Source organism: Ambystoma mexicanum, chromosome 13 (assembly GCF_040938575.1).
Source record: "Ambystoma mexicanum isolate Mex_15411 chromosome 13, UKY_AmexF1_1, whole genome shotgun sequence".
Classification (NCBI taxonomy): Eukaryota; Metazoa; Chordata; class Amphibia; order Caudata; family Ambystomatidae; genus Ambystoma; species Ambystoma mexicanum.
In genome coordinates this window covers 442,374,745-442,394,545 of record NC_090938.1, presented here as the reverse complement: position 1 = coordinate 442,394,545, position 19,801 = coordinate 442,374,745, and the positions used below count along the sequence as shown (strand labels likewise).

The 19,801-nt window shown below is 44.4% G+C and overlaps 1 protein-coding gene across 1 annotated transcript in view; it reads right to left on the bottom strand.

The window, feature by feature from the left end:
* PLEKHM1 (pleckstrin homology and RUN domain containing M1) overlaps positions 1 to 19,801 on the bottom strand; it is a 351,512-nt gene that overhangs the window by 95,259 nt on the left and 236,452 nt on the right. The window contains exon 9 of the mRNA XM_069634062.1: positions 12,447 to 12,592. Coding sequence (XP_069490163.1) covers positions 12,447 to 12,592 — 146 coding nt within the window. The remainder of the gene's footprint in view (positions 1 to 12,446; positions 12,593 to 19,801) is intronic.

Below are 19,801 nucleotides of genomic sequence, written 5' to 3'. Positions count from 1 at the left end.
GCACCCAGCGTTCCAGCTCGTTACGCCATACGAGGAAACTTGGTCCATCAGGTCGCTTCCAAGCCATGGCAATAGTTCTTTTGGTGAGGATGCAGGCCAAATCCATAAGTTTAACAGTGAGCTTTAGTTTAGCCAGTCTGGGATAGGTTCCCAAAAGGCACTCTCCAGGAGTCCAGTCATATCTGGTCATGCCAGCCCTCCTGCAGGTCTGCTCGACCGCGGCCCACAGTTGTCGGGCCTTAGTGCACTCCCAGAACATGTGTATGATATCAGCTTTGTCTCTGTTGTACCAAGGGCAGTTGTGTTGGGGCTGCTCGTAGATCTGTGCTATTCTTTGCCGTGTTAAGTACGCGCAGTACAGTACACTCACTCTACTCTATAACACACACATTTCTTGTTCCAAACGATTTGGGTATGGCCAGAAGGATTCATTTTGGGACTATATTCCTACTGAGCAAGTGGATTCATCTAATTTGCGATAAAGGCGTTTTACGAATTTTCCCCAATTTTCAAATGTTTGTTTGGGTTTCATTTGTTTAGAGTGACATTCAGAAACAATTGCCTCTTGTTGCTAGCTAACAGTGGCAGATCTGCCCACAGAGAGAAGTGCTCACCCAGCAACACTGCAGATGCAGCAGTGTATTTTGTGGCGCTGCAATACACGGTTTGTGGTAGGCAGTATTTTGAGGGCACCCAGTGGAAACTTGAGGTGTTGAGACGCTGCAGAACTGTAAGAGGGATTGGTTTCTGATGTCAGAGACCGAAATTATAATTTTGATTAGCAGGAGTTAAAAGGTAGCTCCTAAGTGTCCAGCATTAGCCAGTGATCAGAAGCTACCGCTGGGGAACAAGGAGCTGGCACATAGTGTTCAGCAAATACAAGTTCCACATAAATTGCAAACATAATTTCGCCCATTATTAATGACCCTGTATGCTTTTAATGTATAAATGTGTATCTAAATGCACAGAATTAAATTCACATAGGTGTGTTTGCCCGACATCAGTTGGCCTGGGAAGACCAGAGTAGCTCCTGGTAGCTGTTGGTGTCAAGCCAACCAGGCTCTTCTAGGGCAACACCAGGAGCTAAACAGCTCCCCTAAATTTCGAACCCTGTGCCATGCACTGCTCCGGAGCAGAGGACCAATAACTGAAACTGTTGGTCTCCTCTCTATGCTTGTAAAGGGGTTGTCATGAAATGTGCAGCAGCAGAGAGCAGAACGCAGTTTTACTGTCATTTAGCATTAAGTACATTTCTGTTCTGAAAAACAAAAATAAGGAAAAACAAGTCAGTATCTCTTCTTTCTGACTCTCCACTCTGTCACTTCTGGAACTGTATTTATTGTGGGTATTTGCAAGGCTTTTACGCCACCAGTAAGAACAGCTCCACATATTCCCTTTACACCCTTAGACCCTACAGATGGTTCATTCAGTAATGTATGTTTAATAAGCAACTTACACCACCTTCCCTACTTCCTTTGAATCTGGTCCCACTTGTTACCAGTGGCATAAGCAGCAAGTAAATAGCATAGCAGGATCTGAAGTCCCATGCAACTCTCTAAACTGCCCTTCCTTTATTCCCAGACACCCCCCACCCCGGCCCCCTCCAGCCCCCTCCAGCCCCGGCCTCCACGCTTCATAGGCTGCTGGATTCGGTTTTCCTTCTACTAAGCCCTTGCTGGGTGTTGTCATGAGGTGGGTAGAGAGGCACACCCTGCACACCGCTTGTGTGTTTCAATAGCTAAGTGTTACTGGTTCCATGTGTTAATATCCCCGCAAAAATATCGCGATACAAAAAGATGGGCATATTTTTGCAGTGATATTGAGCCATGGACACTGCGGGGGACACCCCTGCAACCCTCGCATTATTTTTAAATGTGCGGGGGACACCCCCGCTCCCACAAATTATCCCCCCCAAAATTATCGCCTATGGCGAGACAAACGACCATATGTACAACAATATTTTTGATGGTATAATATGTAGGGATACCGTCTTACTGGCCGTCCCCCACTCCTTGCAACCCCCACCATCCCCTAAACACCGACAACTCTCGCCATTGTGTTATGCTACCCACATGCAACAAGGAAAGGGAAATTAATCAAAGCAGCACACTGTTGCCTATTTTGGATAATGTACTCTGTTCTTTAAACAAAAGGTGCCATATTAAGAAACTATTTCCCTATATGCACGACAAAACCAGAATACATGATGAGAGCTGTTGCCATACCCAATATCCAAGGAGCAAATATCCACAGGAAATTCTATGTAATGGCCACACCCATGAAGATAATGTACAATTTACAAAACTGCAGAGATCAGGTTTGCATATTGTGGAAGCAGGCTAATACCAGGATGAGGGGAGTTAAAAACACGCTGCAGCAACGTGCTCCCAATAAGACAACCGGGGCACATGGAGCTGAACTTGCCGTCCTACGATCGCAAAGTGAGGTCAAGTGCAGAAGCATGGATTGGGATTCACAGTGGATAATTCAGCTGCTACACCTCAGCTCTAAGAGAAGGGGGGGTCCTTGCGGATGGTGGCACACTCGCAGAGGAAAGTCTAGCGCATCACAGAGGAATGAACACCAAAATAAAGTGGCAGTAGGAGAGGAAGCCAAGGCAATCATGAAGAATGGCCATTTGAGGCCCGAGAAGCCGGTGGAAGAGTTTCACAGCAGGGGAGAGCCCTGACAGGCAATGTCAGGAGAAGGTTTTTTTTAAATGAGAGACTTATGCGACAAAACCTGGTTTGGCAGGACCTGTACGGCCCTTGAGGTAGGTTGTGCGGCACAGTTAACAGTTTTATTACCATTATAACATGTTTGGTTTTGGTGAACTCCTGCTGGGAGTGTAAATCTGTATACAATAGAAAAAACAATTGTGTTTAAGAGGGAGCGCTCCACTAGTGTCCTGCTTATTGGGAGGGCGTACATCTGAGAACCAGAAGTGAAAGTAGAGATTGCCTCGGACAGCGGCCGCCCCCTGCTCGCATGCATGCACCACTCACAGCCACGCTGACTGAGAGGCGCCAACAAATGTGTTACTAATACAAATGTACATCGTTCCATTAGATGATGCGAGACGTGCTAATTGAAAGATGGGTGAATGCATGCGTTCAGTGCTTAATTTGTGCAAATGGCCTGAACCCCGTAGTTTCCCCCAGCACCACCACTCATCTCATGGCATGAAGAGCATGCATTTTCTTGCCAACTTTACTTAATTTGTTTAATTCTTTTTATTGTCACAGTCAACAAGGCTCCGTTGCATGCAATTGCTGCGGTGGATCCTAAAGCTCACTGGCTGAACGCGGACTAGAACCAAATCCCCTGTCCACTGCTATTCAACCCATGAAACTGATGAGCAATCTGGCACCTCAGCAGGATTGGAATTACCCGGGCACATCAGTTTTCATGAATCAATTGGAAATTATGGGATTCGTACTTGTCACACCTGTGTACTGCATCACTGATGGACCTGTGGTATAGCTGCTACTTTAACACAACCAGCATCGGGTGGGCAGTGCTAGGTGTGTGCCAACAGTACGGTCTCTGGGCACACAGTACCCTGGGTCAAGTCCGCGTGCCACCTTCAGTTCAAGATGTGGGCACTCTGTGTGGGTGTGACAGGCGACACGTGGTAAAGTTTGGGGGGTGAAGCCATTGGTCGTATGAAGGGCCCGAGACCTTTCTCTTCCCAGTTTTCCAGCACAATTGTGCACGGACATGTAGGTGTGCACCAGCTTTTAAACTTCGGGAATCTTAACCATACCCTAGCAGGTGTCTGCGGGTGGCACTGCACACACCCTACCACCAGCAGCCCAGGGGCGGGACTGAGGAGAGGACAGCAGCACCTGAACCACCAAGTAGTCCCAGGGGGAAATGCCCCGATTCTGAACCTGAAAGTGCTGAGGCTATAGATTGTACTTACTTGAGGACTGTGACCTTGACCATTTTGTTTTAAAACAGAAGCTTGATTTTTTGAACATATTGAAATTAAAAAGTCCTTGGTTTGCCAGTATCTTGGCAGAACTGGCGGATGTAAAACTACTAGTTTCCTCTATAGAACTTCAAGGTACGGGGGGAACCATCAACAGGGAGAGAGCTATGAAGGGCCCAAAAATACTGGATGTCAGCTCGAGTCCTGGTGTTGAAATTAAGCTAGCCCACATCAACATGTCCTACCAGGGCCCAACAGGGAAAATAGAGTGAGTATTGGGTTAAAGGGTCACTTCCCGGAAAATGGACACTTCGCCCCAACCACTGAAGGTACCCCTGCACACCCTACACAAAGTACAAGCATAGAGACACCCCCATTACCCTCTCCCTCGCAGAAGTCTATTTGGCGGCCAGAAGCTGAGGCAAGCGCCGTCTGTGGGGCTGGTAAATTAGCTATTGGGGATGGCTGTGCCAAACCTAATCGGTGTAATCATGGTCCTGTCGGACCTGTCCAAACAAGCCTGTATCCAGGAAAGGATACGAAACTTAGTAAGGGGGCTGCATGGGAGGAAAGCTAATTTTATTCCTGTATTGTTCGCTTGTTAGGCGCTTATGCAGGAAGTAAATACTGCTTCAAAGAGCCCACAGGGCAACAAGGAGGGGACAAGGGATGAGATAATTAAAATATATCATAAATATTAAATACAGTGGGGGAAGGGGTGGGGGCGAACCTACTATGCCTTGTGAGTGTTCAGAGCATGCAAGTGAAGGGAGAGGGAATGGGATAAGTGCTGGGGTGCTCATGGGTGAGCAACAGGTGAAGTGCAATGCAAGGTAAGAGCGAGCCTCCAAGGCCGGAGGGTGAGCCAATGAAAGTGCCAAGGATAGACAGAAGCTGGGGCGATTAGGTGTGACAAGGACAGGGCCCAGAGGATGCATAAGGGCCCTGAACACCAAACAAGCAACTGTGAGATTAGCAGAGTAGACAGGGAGAGAAGGAGGAGGTTAAGAGCAAGGTCTTGAGGATCTTACGGAATCAACAAAGTCGTGCTCAAGACGGAGAGGGAGGGAGAGGCTGTTCCAAAGAAGGGAGCCAGCTAGAAAGCGATAGACTTCCTGCGCTCCGTTTAGCAAAAGGAGTTGGTGCCAGAAGAGCGCAGAAGTCTAGAGGGGGAATATTTAGTAAGAGAGTTGCAGATAGTGTGGTCCTCGGGCACAGACAGGCTTGTGGATGATAGAGGGATTTGAATTTAACCTGTGAAGCAAACGGAGTCTGAAGACTTTAGGGCAGGAGAGATGCAGTCCCTGGGCTTGAAGCCAAGGACCAGTCTCGCTGCCCTATTCTCGATTAACTGCAGGGGTCGCAAGAGTGGAAGAAGGCAGATTCAGGAGGAGGCTATTGATATAGTCAAGCCTATAGAGAACCGGGGCTCGGGTAACAATGAGCTTCCGTGGGAAGGTGACAAAAGGTAGAATTCCTTTGAGAAGTAAGAGCTGAAAGTGGGACTTTTTAGGATAATGTACCCAAATTAATAAATGCATCCACTGGCTCTGCACAATGGGAATTTGCATTTTTGTAGCCCGGGATGATATTGTAGGCTGTACTAGGACCCATAATGGGGAGTCACCAATACACACAATATTATTTGAATTTAGGGAGTCGTGAGTGGACAACAGAATCATGCGGCTTGGCATGAGATTTAAGCACCCACAAAACTCCACGATAGAAATTAAAGCGCACTTGTCAAATCATAGTGAAAGCACCCTGAAAATTAACCAACCCAGCCTTGTATTCTATGGCCCAAATACACTCCCCTTTGAAAACAAAGGACAGCGGCTAAGTGCATTTGGTCCACAATGCCATGAAGAACACCTGTGCATGAGGGTTGGGGTCTTGTATGTAATCGTTCTTTTGGAAGGACCCTAGTTTAAGACTATAAAGGCTGCTTCACCAGATGATGGTCCATAGAAAAGTTTGTGCAATACACCAAATAGCCTCAGATAATAGCTAATAAGTGAACCATTTATGTTGATGTAGCTATTGAAGAGTTAACTCATTTGCACCGCCAATGACTTTAACTGGGTAGAAATCCCACTGTCTAATATGTGCTCCAAGGAGTATTAGTGGTTGTTTCAATATTAATGTGGATGGGCACTATATCTGATATATTTGTTGTATTGTTATATTTGTGAGGTTGTACTTTAATGGCCTTATGGCCGAATAAAGTGAAATGTCCTTAAAAAAGACGACAGATCTCGGTGGCATCCTATGAGTTTTTCCCACATACACAGGAAGAGTTGTGTGTAATATTCATTCATCACCAGTTTAGCCATGTGAAACCATGTTTCCTGCACAGCTGGGAGATATGACGCACACAAACGCATCTCTCCAGGGTTATAAAGAAATCAGACTTTACAACTCCAGGGATTGGAGTAATTTGCTGTTCACCTGCTGCAGTGTTTGACTTGCTGAGCCTGCGTAAAGAGATGAGAGAGGTGAAGTGGTGCGCCCGAAGTGGGTCTGTTCCCATCAGTCCAGATGCTGGATGAGCTCGGACACACTGGAGTTGCAATGAAGCACATTTGCTGTAGGTTAGTGAGGGTCTAGGACAATGAAGGGATTTAAAGGCTCTGAGGGAATCCACAAAAGAAAGTTGCACAATTGTATTATTCTTTCAACAAAAAGGGGTCAGGGTTGACTGATGCCGACGTGGCTGGAATGGAAATGGTAAGATAGACAGGTTGGCAAATTCCTCTGGCTCAACATTTTAGTACAGTGATCTACCCCCCGCCAGCCCCCCCCCTCCCCCCCCCCCCGTCTTCCTCTCTCTCGACCTCCCTCATTTCCTCTCTGAAGTGGTTTAGTCATTTACAATCTCTGGGAATTTATAGGGACCTGAACACTAGTTTGTGCGTTTTTTGGCTTCAGGTCAAGTCGTCCAGGATACAGCTACCAGGCACCACCACCACCTGGCTCCCTTATGTTTGTTCGCAAGGGGGTAAAGAGTCAAGACTATGCAAAACAGTTGGACGTAGATTAATACAGGATTTCTCAAGCTACGGCTGCCTTGGCCTCCCCTTCAAGACTTGTTCCCTTAATCTTCTCTTAAAGGTCTCTTAAAGGCCCCCTCTCTTCTTCCCAATAGTGGTGTTTCTTCAGCGCACCGTTTCCTCCTCACCACTCGTTCCTGCCCCTATCTTCGCTGGGGTTTGCCCATTTCAGATTTATACAACCTCCTCTCCTACTATTTCCAGTTGCTAGTTTAAGCTTTTGTTCTCTTTTGGCCAAGTGATCTCTCTTCCCCCTCATGCTCCTTGGCTGCTGTGCCTTCATGGTCTTTCCAGAGCTGCTCACCTTTATCCACTGCTTTCTCCATCTGTGTCCCCATTCTTAACTTTTAGTTATTCATTCTCATTCAGGTCCTATCTTTTCAGATGTTCTTCTTACAACTCTTAATTTTCTCTTCCACCATACCCTCCATTGGCTCTTTCTCCTCCTCTGTTCTGTTGTTCCCTTCCTCTGACACAATCTCTCCCTTTTTGCTCATCCCACTCTGCTGGTCAACCCCCAGACCCCCACAACCTCCCTATCAGCACAATGAGTAACTTGCACACCTTCGCAGGTTCTGGATCCGGATCTTTTTACACTGCAGCAGTCGAGTAAATGTCTCTTTGATTGCAGGTTGTGCTGCAGCTGTTTGTAAGATTCAGACATGGTCTGATGCCGCGTTAACTACATTTCACCATATGAGTAATGGTGCAGCAGACTGCCTCGTGGCCTCATGCACTGAGCTTCTGTAAACTCCCAATGTCATCTTGGCATTAGATGGCACACTTTTTTCAGCTGCCGGACACCAAGACGGTCTTGCCGGAGTCCGCTTTGGTCCCATTTCTTCTATGAAATAGTTTCTGGGTGCTGGTGAGCGCTAAAGATTGACTACACTCGTACCTTGGTTTCTCTCTCGCAGATGACATTCTCCATTAATAAGCCATTGTTCGGCTGAGCTCCACATTAACAGCACCTTGGCGGCTGACTTGGTATCCCAAGTTTCTACTTTCCATCACCAACTATATCATACGTTTTGGGCAGCAATGGGGCAGGGAGAGATAATTGACAAAACAGGCTGGAGAGAAGACACAGGTCTGAGCAATCTCCTAGATACTGCCATCATGGGGCTGGTAGCGCTCTATCGCCCCAGGGCTATTCCAGTTCACATCCCAAGCCTACTGCATGGGAAATGGCACATGTGGTATATGTCTGGTCACACCAGATACCACAACGATACTAGTTAAACTACCTGATTTGCAGTTACAAGTGCAAGGTTAAATAACTTACCATGTGGGGCCCTCCACCAAAACAGGGGGTATATCTCAACTCTGGCCCCATGCACCCGGCAGCCCTCTGCTGCGATCACTTGTTTCCCACCTGAAAACTCTGAGCTTTAGTGGGCAGGGTTCTGCATCCCATCTCCTTCATGCAACCCAAGTCTCAAACATGGACCCTTGTCTGAGCCAAGATTACAGAGCCTCACTGGTTTAGTGACTTAAGTCAGGTCTTTGTACAAGAGCCTGAAAGACGCCACGGCTTGCTGTTAACCTTATCCCGGGACTTGCGTCACTGTCCTCCATGAGTGGTTGGGCCTGTTCCATTTCACTGTTCTCTCGTGAATTAGCCTATATGGTCACTTGCTTCTCCTGCTAACTCCTTTGTGTTCTCCTACTCCCCTCCCTCCCCCGCCACACTACCGCTCTACCGATTTCTTTTTGTTCCATCCCGAGTGATGAAGCAGCCTTTTGCCTTTATAAGCACTAAACCAATGTACACACTTACATTGGTCATTAGCATTAAACTCCTAATGGATAGCTTACATGTCTATTTCAATATTGTGCAACGAGGCTGGAGGGGAAAAGAAAAAGCAAGACCACATTGCGCTGCAACGTACACATTTTGTTTCTGACGCAGCCTGTACAAGTACACAGTAGTATTGCCACACTGCTTCAGGGAAGTGTGGCAATAAACCAATGCCTAATTTAACATCATTTGATGCATTCAAAAATAGAAGAGGCTCAGTTTTCAACTGTGCCACAATATCAGCACACTTTGCAGCTGGTCTGTTCATACACCACAAGTGCACAGATAACTGAGAAAGATATAGGCTTTCAGCCTGCTCCAAAGTACAGAGTTCTTCTGAAGCACATATTTCTATTTCCAACTTGACCTTTGGCCGGGATTGGCAACTGAATTCTTGGAAAAACAATTTATAGTCTTTTCTAGTAAATGACACCCGGCCATACTTTACTGCCACCAATTTTCGATTCTCAAATGAAGGTGCTCCCAAAGCAGACATTTACTTTAGATGTGTATCATATGTCCTCCTGCGACGGGTGGAGTTTTGGCAGAGAGTATAATAAACATTGAAAGTGGTGTTATGGGCTTTTTGGAATAATTTTCTCTTTTGCGACTTGTCCCTCAATTTAAAAAGTTATGACTGCTCTGGATCCAGGGCTCAGGCAAATTTCTTTGCAAAGACATACAGCGAAAATGTGAACACCCACATCTCTGCATGTGGCTCGATTCTGGATATAGTTGCTCAGATAAAAAGGCAGTTTGGTTTGTACCTAGTCATTTAGAATGGATTTCTCATTCTTAAGAGGTACACTGGTTTTGAACTAGATAGGCCAAATTAAAAAAGAAGGGGAGGGCAGGGACTTAAAATGAAGTCTTTGTCAAGCACAGTGGAGCTGTCGTAAAGAGGGACAAATGCCACCATGAAAGCCATCATTACAAAACATATGTTAGATTAATATGTGTATCCTCCAATCGAGACTGTGCCCTGCCTGCTTGCACTGCATCCGTTTAGGCAGTTTCCCATCGCAGGTCCCCTGGAGATGATAGTCTAGTGCTCTATTGGAGTAGGTAACTTGGATGACCAAGAAGTAATTATCAAAGCCCTTCTGAAGAAGCTTTGTGCAAAAGGGATATCTATAATTCATATTCCTCGCTTTCGGCCCCAACTAAGACCATATTACACTAAACAACAAAACATTTTTATAGTTCACCATTGGCGTACTTTAACACTTGGTGCGCTGACTGGAGGATGCATTTAAATGGTATATAGGATGAAGAGTTTTCACGGGGAAGGAAACAGTTTCTAGCCCCTACCCAACTTCAAACTAAACAATTACTCATTATACTTTTGAAATCTCCATTTCGATGTGTGAGGAGGCCTAGAATTATTCTGCTGCCATTGCAGGGCAACACATGTCATAGGCCATTTTACATGAACAGTCTTGGATGAAATACTTGCACAATGTGAATTTCCAATACTTTTATTGAGAAGTGTGCCACTCGATGCCCACACTAATGCACTCCAGAACAAAAGACTAGGCAGCTGCTCCCAACGTATGCTGAAGGTCCAACGTAATGACATTCCCGGTCACACTACTCTTAAATTATATTCTCTTAACCGAACATTAGCAATACTATTCAATTGAATCTTTTTATCAACATTCCGATGCCCATTTCAACATTTCTGAGATCGTCTACAAATCAACAACTAGGAGTACAGAAACACACCTTTTTCAATTCTGTTAAAATGGCGAACAATCTACTTCACTACAAAGAAACCACCAATGACTTCCTCATCTGGGTGCCCCACAGCAAGTAGGAACACAGTACAGGAATCGGTATATGGGAACATGTTGAAGACAAACCCTTGCAAATATGAGATTTCAGGTAGGGTGGTCTGCAAATGTTATTCTTTAACGACTAGCTCCCTTGGAGAACTCAAAAGAATCCTCATACAATATAAAGAATCACTAGTCCTTCAAAAGACCAACGTGGAAAAAGATGCCTTACCACTAGAGCCATAGCCAGCATCTTCCCACACTTTGTTGTTCTGCGCGCATGCCAAGGAGTCCCCTTTTATCATATATTGTACTAACTATGTGCATGGCCTGCAAAATGGCTACTTGAACAATCTGCAGATGTTCAGAAGCACTCTTACAGAGGAAAGAATTCAGTTCATGTCCCTGTGCTTCAGTCAGTGACCGATCTGTACAACAGGACCACAGATTTCTCAAACTGCATTCCATACAATATATCGTGGACGGTCAGCTACGTTCTATCCATTCCTGTCACCATTCAACAGGATTAGCAGTACTCCATTAAATTGAATGCATTCTCAGACTTGTGGATAGGACCTTTTTCCAGGCTTACTCCCAAGTGTATGTTCTGACGCCTCGCAGTGGCAAAGTAGATGGCCTAGCTCTCTGGGAAGCCCAAACATTGATAACCCAAGGCGACCCCCCATTGTATCTGTAACCTCTACATATCTCAGCATGGGGGCACTGCCAAAGATCTGCCAAAACAATCTCTGCCTGGTGACTGCTTCTCCAGTGGGACTAGAACGCCAAGTAAGATCTTCCCCAAAATGACTGCCTTCATCTGGTTTCTAATCCTACCATTCCTCTCTAATTGCCACCTCCTTGGCACCCCTCCAGTTTCCTGGGTGCCCCGTCCTTTGAGATTTAACCTGGCCCACAAAAACTACGGAACAATGACTGCATTTTCTCGGAGTGGAAGAAGGGTGGGACAAGAGGAAAAGTACATAAGCAAGCACACTTATGTGGAAGAAAAGGTACTCTGTATCACTTGCAGGATGAAGGGGCAACAAAGTGATCCTCTGGTGACAATCGTTTACAGTTCACTAGTAATGATATTTCAAATAATGTATCTGAAAAACTAGTTCTGCCGATTTAAAAAGGTGCAAGTCATTTAATGAGCTGTATGGTTAGTGTAGGTATTGTCAAGTGAATAGATGGATGTGACATGATAGGAGAAAGGTTTATTAGGAAATTCTGTTATTTGTTGTTTCCGTTTGTCCGTGATGTCTTCTCTGGTTTTGTCACGTGTTTGATAGTTACAGTAGGATAGATGACTTGTATAGTAGGTTAATATAATAATAATTTGGCATTTATATAGCGCTACGAACCTGAGCGCTGCTTATTATTACCCAGGTGTGTGGTGCTCATTTATCGAGCTCGGAAGGATGAAAGGCTGAGTTTGGCCCTGCCGGGATTCGAACCTGCGTTAGAAGGCTCTTAACCGGCTGTATTGCAACTATTGTTAATACATAATTTGACTTTTAGATATTGTATATATGGTGTGTTCCGAATGTTCAGCTCTGATGTTATGAAATTGTTCATATTGTTTTATTGTTCGACATGTGTATTAAAAGTAATTAAAAAAAGGTGCAAGTCACTAGCCTGTCAAAATGTCACCTACCCCTTAATTCGCCAGATGCACACAGAACACAATTGCTTAGTCCACAAGAGTAAATTATAACTCGTCAATGGGGAGTTCTAATTCTGAGGTAAACAACTTCACTGGTTAACTTTTCCTTCAGTATTTGCACCCTTTCTGGATGCTTTGAGTAGACTAACTACGCATAACAATAATGCATTTATTATAAAGCTCTTTCCTAAAGAAAACAAGTGCATGGGTTACTCACGGTGCGTTTGGACAGATCCCAGTTGTGGATGATCCTCGAAGGAATAACCGATTCCTCATCCCGATGACAGCTGTCACAGTAGTACAGGCCAGAGAAGGCGCACAGCTTGGATTTCCCAAAAGAAAATCCAATCTGTCTGGGACACGCTTCAGACAAAAAGAAACATGTTTCAGTTATATGCGAAAACAGCACCATACACTTAGTTACAAAGAATAAAAGGAGGTTTTATGAACAAGATAGAGGCGCGTAAGTAGACATGCAGGGCAGGATTATGTCCAGTGGGCTTGTGTTGCGGGATAACAGATGGGCACAGAATCACCAGTAGACAGCAGATAAGTCCTCTTTATTGATCATCAATACATCTCTGTGCAGGCAGTTGGTAAGATGGTAAACTGGCACCACCACCCAGGCTATCCATAGCGAGTAGCTCTCTGACTCTGCTGGAACCCAGGCACACAAATCACCAGTAACATTCCACAGTAGACTCGTAGGGCCTCACACACACCTGGCAGGTGCCCACTACAGCTTGACTTTGTTTACAATATACTTCCAGGTTGGTATGTGAAGGTTTCAGTGGTAAACTAAGTGACTTTGTAGCACACATGGTTTCAGATGTCTGCAACTAAATTATACTTTATTTCCATAAATGTCTCTTTCAACCTTTTTGCCTTTCTGCCAATCTGTTTTCTAGACTTTATCTTGGCCCTGCTAGCCTTTCTAGTCTGCTTTTCTTTCCCTCTCTCCATATCTGTTTTTTACTGGTTTTACAAGGTTTATCCTTTTGCTAGCCTCTTTCGATTATATTTCTCTCCTTTTTCAGTCTTTTCAACCTCCTTTGCCTTCATTTCTTTCTTTACATACATATTGGTTCCTTTATTTTCCCTTGTATCCTGCCTGTATGTCTTGATCTGTTAATACTTTCTTTCCAACCTTTACCTTCTGTTCATTTTCTCTCATCTTTAATTCTCCATTCTTTAGCCTTTTCTTTGAATCTCATGCTTTCTCTCTTGCTCTTACTTACATCATTTCTTTCCCTTTCGTTCCATTATTTTTGTTTCTTCACCCCTCGTACTCACTTTACTCAAAGAGACATGGCAAGGGTGAAAAGAAAGAATAGAAAAAGAAGGAAAGCTAACAGGAAAGAAAACCTGTCAAATTATGCAAAACAATTTGGATGGAATGGGCACCCTCTGAGGAAGTCACTAAATTCAGCACAATTCCTTGTGGAAGGAAAATGCTCATCTGTAGTGGACTTAAATACCGTCATGGCATGTGCTTTAAAGCAGTAATTAAAATGTTAACTATTTACTGTACATTCTCTATTGGTAAATGTTTAAAGTAAACTCCAACATGAGTGATCAATGCAGAAAACCTTGAGAAAACCAAAACTCAGAAAATATACTATTAGAATTCCAACAGCGGTGCAGTCCATCACCTAAAAACGATACAAGTACAATGCTAGCAACTACTGCCTTCTCAGTGGAAGTACACATGCAGCACCATCTTGCCAAATATTCACTTCCTTATCTTATGCTTATCAGTTTATTTCCTTCACCAAATACCATTAAAATTTCCACTAATGCCTACTTAAAAATAAACATAGTCTTCCATTTACAACATTTTACAACCTGCTCTTTCTACCGAGAAGTGGAATTCTCAGTCCATGTCTTGGATTCCTCTTTTGTGAGCAGCCTATAGCTTGGAAGCCTAATAGAACCGTTGCTCACACCCTACAAGCATCAACTTAATGCTGTAGAATTCCCTACTTCAGGATCGGTTTTTCACAAGCAACACCTATTCTGGTAGTGTGGGAAAATTACACGTTTGAAAGAGACTCCTTATGATAAAGGGACTACCTTGTAGGTGGTGGCAAATTTGCATGCAGCTCACACTTTTAGACAGTGTGCATTAAATTCCTTCTCACTTTCTTAATCTTGAAGAGGGAGTTCCAGGGGTCCCGAGAACGCCCCTTGTCCCTCCGAATTTCATGACAAGATGAAAGGCCAGAAATGCTTGCAGCCACCCATCTTATTTTGGAGAGATCCTGAGTGCACCAATGATTGACAAGTACACTGAAAAGTATCCTCTCAGCCAGCCATACAGAACGATTACAATGCAAATCTTTCCATGTGTGGGAGAAGAGCCGGTGATCATGGACAAAGAAACCACAGCCGCGACTAAAACAATGAGAAGTCATGGTACCGATGTCATTAGTGACAACTTGACGTAGCAGCGTTTGACATGAAGCACACTCGCAGTCCTGAACTGCATTACACAAACACACCCATATACATGAACATTTTTGCACAGTTCTAGAACTAGAGGACAGATACATACTGCCAATGCTTATATTGTTTTTACACTTGCCAAATGTAGTAAAGCAGAACCGCAACGCACAAGAGATCCAGAGCAAGCTTGCTGATGCTTAGAGCCAATTTTCGCATGGATATACAGGAGTATATTTGGAGCCTGATCCAACCACGTACAGCCATTCTATAGGCAACGTAGTATGACATGGACAATGTAGAAACCGCATTATAAGGTTTTATGAAAATTACAGCAGGCCTCGAGCCACAGAGCAGGAGATGAGAAGCCGATTCAGGCTGCACAGAGAACAAGACGTGCGAAGACACGCTCAAAGGAAACAGCAGAGATAGGAGGACACATCCAATCTCCAGACGACAAGGGGACCATCTGCAGAAAGGCAGAATAAATATTCAATTTTGAGCTGTAGGGCTCAATTTTGTGATCTTGTGACACAGCCAGATGAGACAATGGACAGTCTTCCATGGTGGGAAAGGGGAGCCGTTCACAGCAAGACAGACGCAGACGGCAACAAGTGTTGCAATTTAAGGAGCAAATTCTCATAGGCAAAGGTGGCACACACAAGTTACAATACAGACACATAATCGTTTGCATCACCTTGAAGAGGGGCACAGCGAGCAGAGAACTCGATCGAGTCCCAGGCCTTGGGGCACCAGCTCTAACCAATCACAGTGTAGAATCCCAGGGGCGTATGGCAAGGGGCAAGAACCAATGGTTAGCCCACTACTCTGCAACAATGCAATAGATAGTTTCTTGGGGGCGGGAAAGGCCAGCCACCTGACATGTAAAAGCCAGTAGAACAATAGCTGTGTCCATGTACTGATCCCTGTTGATTTTATTTGAAATAAACTGCAGTTTGTACTTGCCGTCTGAGTCCTCTGTTTATTCTGGGGAGGATGTTAGGCCCTCTGAGTGTGCAGACCCCCAGCATCTCTCTGGCATACCTGGGAGTCCTACCTAACAAATTGGATCTAGTTCCTTGGTGCATCTTGAACCTGTGTATATAATGAAGAAATTTAAATTAAGATTGACCTAGCCATGCAACGGGACTACCCCTTTATGCCAAATCAGCCATTCAAATGCAAGAGGTAGACTTTGCTGAAGTGTCAGAATGTAAGTTTGTTGCATTACAAAAATTAGATAGTACAAGGGAGACGGTAGGAGAGTATTTCAAAACCATTCAGGCACAGGCCTGTATACCAGAATTGATACTCCGGTTGATGAGCCAGAGCTAAGAGGAGCTCCAGGATATTGTGCATCACCCAATAAACTGGAGTGCACTCTGGGTAACGAGGAGCTAGTACATAGTGCACAACATTTCAAAGTTTCACATCAGACACATGATCACTAAATACTCCTATCCCTCTTCTCCAACAGGATGGGCTTCTCTGGAACTCTCCCAAAATTTTTGCTTCTGGTAGACTAGGTGGTACAGATGGCCCCATTCAGATTCAACTGAATTCCACTCATGTGTGGGCTCTACCAAGGTTCAATTATCTCCCCAATCATTTCCATTCAATACATGGAACCCTTCGGAGCTCGCCTAAATGACCCAACATAGCCATCCATCAGTACACTGATGACAATCAGCCGTGCCTTAAGGTCAGTGGCTCCCAGGGCATGGCTCACCTCAGCGAATGCCTGGCTACTATCCAAACATGGATGTTAAATGCTTACCTCAAACTGAATCGAACAAGAACGAATTTGTCCTCATGGCACCTCCTCGTCCCACACAAAACAACAACTCATGCAACATTGGCTGGATGACATGTGCCTGAAAGGATTCATCCCTCAGCTGTCAAATTCAGCAAAATCCATGGGCTTCATTGTGGACAGTAGCCTTTCTTTCCAAAAGCACATAGCCAAAAAGGCACAAATTGCATGGCTACAGACTCACACGCTCTGCAAATCAAACCCTTCATTCCCCCAAACGATTTCCACACAGTGGTCCAAGCCCTTGTGATCTTGCACATTGATGGAGGAAATGTAAAGTATTCAAGGGTGCACGCTCGCACAATTTGTTTTACATAAAAACAGCACATTTTACGGCAATGCCAAATGCAGATTATGGACAATTTCGCTGCTCAAAAGTGCTTACTTTTCGAGCAGTTTATTACAATCATGAAACAGATTATCCTAATCCTGAACTAATTCGGTCTTTCTTCAGGCCTAGAAATCTAGGCTGATCAATTTATTTCTATAAATGCACAGTATAAAGAACTGGATTGGATGAAGAATATACGTTTTCACTGCATGATCATTTAGGACATGCGTCAGGATGAATGGTATTGCTTTTACATACGTTTTGCATATTATAATCAAATGGTGTAACATGCAGCTCAAAAAACATGATGGCATTATTTATTATTCTAAAATTAACTCCATATACAGCAGATTCCTTCTTAAGTAACGTGTAAAAGGGCCCAGACACTTCTTGGGGTTAGTGGGATATAACCATCTGTCCATAAAGACATTCACCATGGCAAACTGACAGAATCAAACCTTATCTTTACAATATACAACTGCCAAACAAGTGCTCTGCAGTGGCTGCAAGGTACAAGTGGCCCTTACCAACCAAGCTAAAACAATGTTGGCATTTCACCATACCTTGCACTGAACCCCCGTCATTGCCAGGTACCAAACACCCAAACTAGTTGAGCACATGAGCTAAACCCTAAGCACAGTGGGTTACAATGACAGGCAGACAGGAGGCAATCAGTAGAGCTGTACTTACTCTCCACTCCTGAAGATTCCCTGTGTGGGCATGGGCACACACACACACCCACTTTAATATAATTCTACTGTGGGCCCATTTTGGTCTGCTCCAGCATCCCATATTTATCAGTCTCCTCCCAACAGATGCACCTTTGCTAAGAGAATACATTAGCCCATCCTAAAAACCGTGGGATGCCCTCATTTGCCTAAACCTTGCACCTCCTTTTCTCACACTGATAAGCTCTTGCAAAATCTAACCGAGCAGTGGGCAGGAATTCATGATTATATACTTACTTCTCATCGCATTTAATCATAACTTCAGGGTCCTGCCTTCCCAAATCCATGACAGGAGCATGCCTCATCTTGTGCTGTGCATCAGAGCAATGGAAAAGAATTGTGCAGTGAGAACCACAAACTCAACTAAAATTAAAAAGCCTTCCCCTCGACAAAGTGGGTGGTGGATTCCTTCAAATTGCTCCACCTGCCCAGAGGCAAATCTATTCACTGAAGTGTCAGCTATACAAAGTTAGCTTGAGTAGAGGCAAATGGAAGAGATGCCGTTGCGCCCACTGATGGGAATTTGTGGACGAGGGAAGTGAACACTTGGCCTAGTGAGTGGAGTTCTAGGAGAAAGACAAGGGAAAGCTAACGCTCAGATCTGTGAGTGGAGCTACAGGAGAAAGAAGAGGGAAAGTGAATAGCTGTCCACACCATAACTGGACCTCATGCGCCTCCGAGAGGGTAAAAGATTTCCTCCTGTAAAACAAAAGCCCAGTGGGAATATGAATCAATCTGTTGCTGTTTGTGCTAGCATATGTGGCACTGCCGTTTCCCGGTCATCTTGGTTATGTGGATATTGAAAATAACAAAAAACGTTCTTTATTGGGTGGGACCTAAAGTGAGGGACTCAGTGAGGCCCAGGCTATGTGATTACTACTACTTGAGGGTGTTGAATATGGGGGTGCATGTATTATTGAAGGTCCTCGATTTTTATGCTTCTATGTCTGCAGTATCTTTGGACGGAGGACAAACTTGCATAACTTTACCTCTTCGGGATAAAACGTTAGGGCAAAGTTGAACCTAAAAATCAACAACTGTCCATGCTGCACTAAGCAAATACAAATGTATGCATACTTTCTCAAACATCTACCCAACAATTGTTTGAGTTTAAATCTCAGAACAGCTTGCGTGCATTGATTGTATTCATTTGTTTGAGGCACAACCGTTTGGCAATTCATTAGCTGCACTCTTGTAAATTAATATTTTGTAGTTCTAAGGCCACCAAAGATGCAGGATTCAATTTGTTGAAGATTTACGTTTTTCAGACAGGAAGGTATGGCAGTTGTGTTGCGTCTCCGTCCCTTATTCAAAGAAAAACAACATACTTCTCCCTCGTATATTCAAAAGATAAACATACATTGCCCTTGGAAATGTTCTGAAGAAATTAAATCTATATCCAAACTAGACGTTAGCTTATATGCCCGCTATCACTGGACTGGGTGGATACAAGGAGACCAACTTTCATACATTGTGTGTGCCATGTTGCCAAACATTAACTTTACGTGGATTCCATAGTGATTCTCCAACTTGCCTACTAGCCTAGCAAGAGATTTGGAACTGCCTATCCTGTCCATGAGAAATGACCCTTCCTAGACAACCGGTGAGTCTAAGGAGAAGTTCCCCAACAAGCAAATGAGCCCAAGCTGAGAAATGGAGCCTGGTCATAAAACAGTGGTAAAGTATAAGAAAATATCAGCAATTGCCCTTTTACAGTGAATCAAGTTGAGTGAAAGTCAACTGTTGTGAGATACCTACCTATAAGAGACAAAACAGTACCATCGCTTGCATGAAAATCCACAACTTAAAATGAGAATCAGACCAGTATACCCGTTTTTTCCTAATTTCTTTTAGCTTCATTTTTAGGCTTGTGTCGAACCCCAATAGAGACAGATATTGATCACTCGTCGTACACTTGAGTTTCATCATGAATAGTGTTAGGTCCAATTTTCCCATCAGTCTTCTTTTTCGTTGCTTTCTATGTGGGAGGATAGTCCACCTCTACTGCAGAGTAGTGCAGCTGTAGCACAGGTATGCAACAGCACCAGAGGAGCAGTTGAAGAGCAGTGAGGCTGCAACGCAGCCCATGCTGGGCTGAAGGTACAAATACACCCCAAGAGGGTTACGATGGCGGTTTATAATGTGCACCTCTGCCATTTTCATGGTCTCCAAGTGCCCACGTTGCTCTGAAAAGGAAGGAGGCCTGGGAGGGCTTAGTTATTGGGATTGAGAGGGAAAGAGCAAGAGTGCTTTGATGT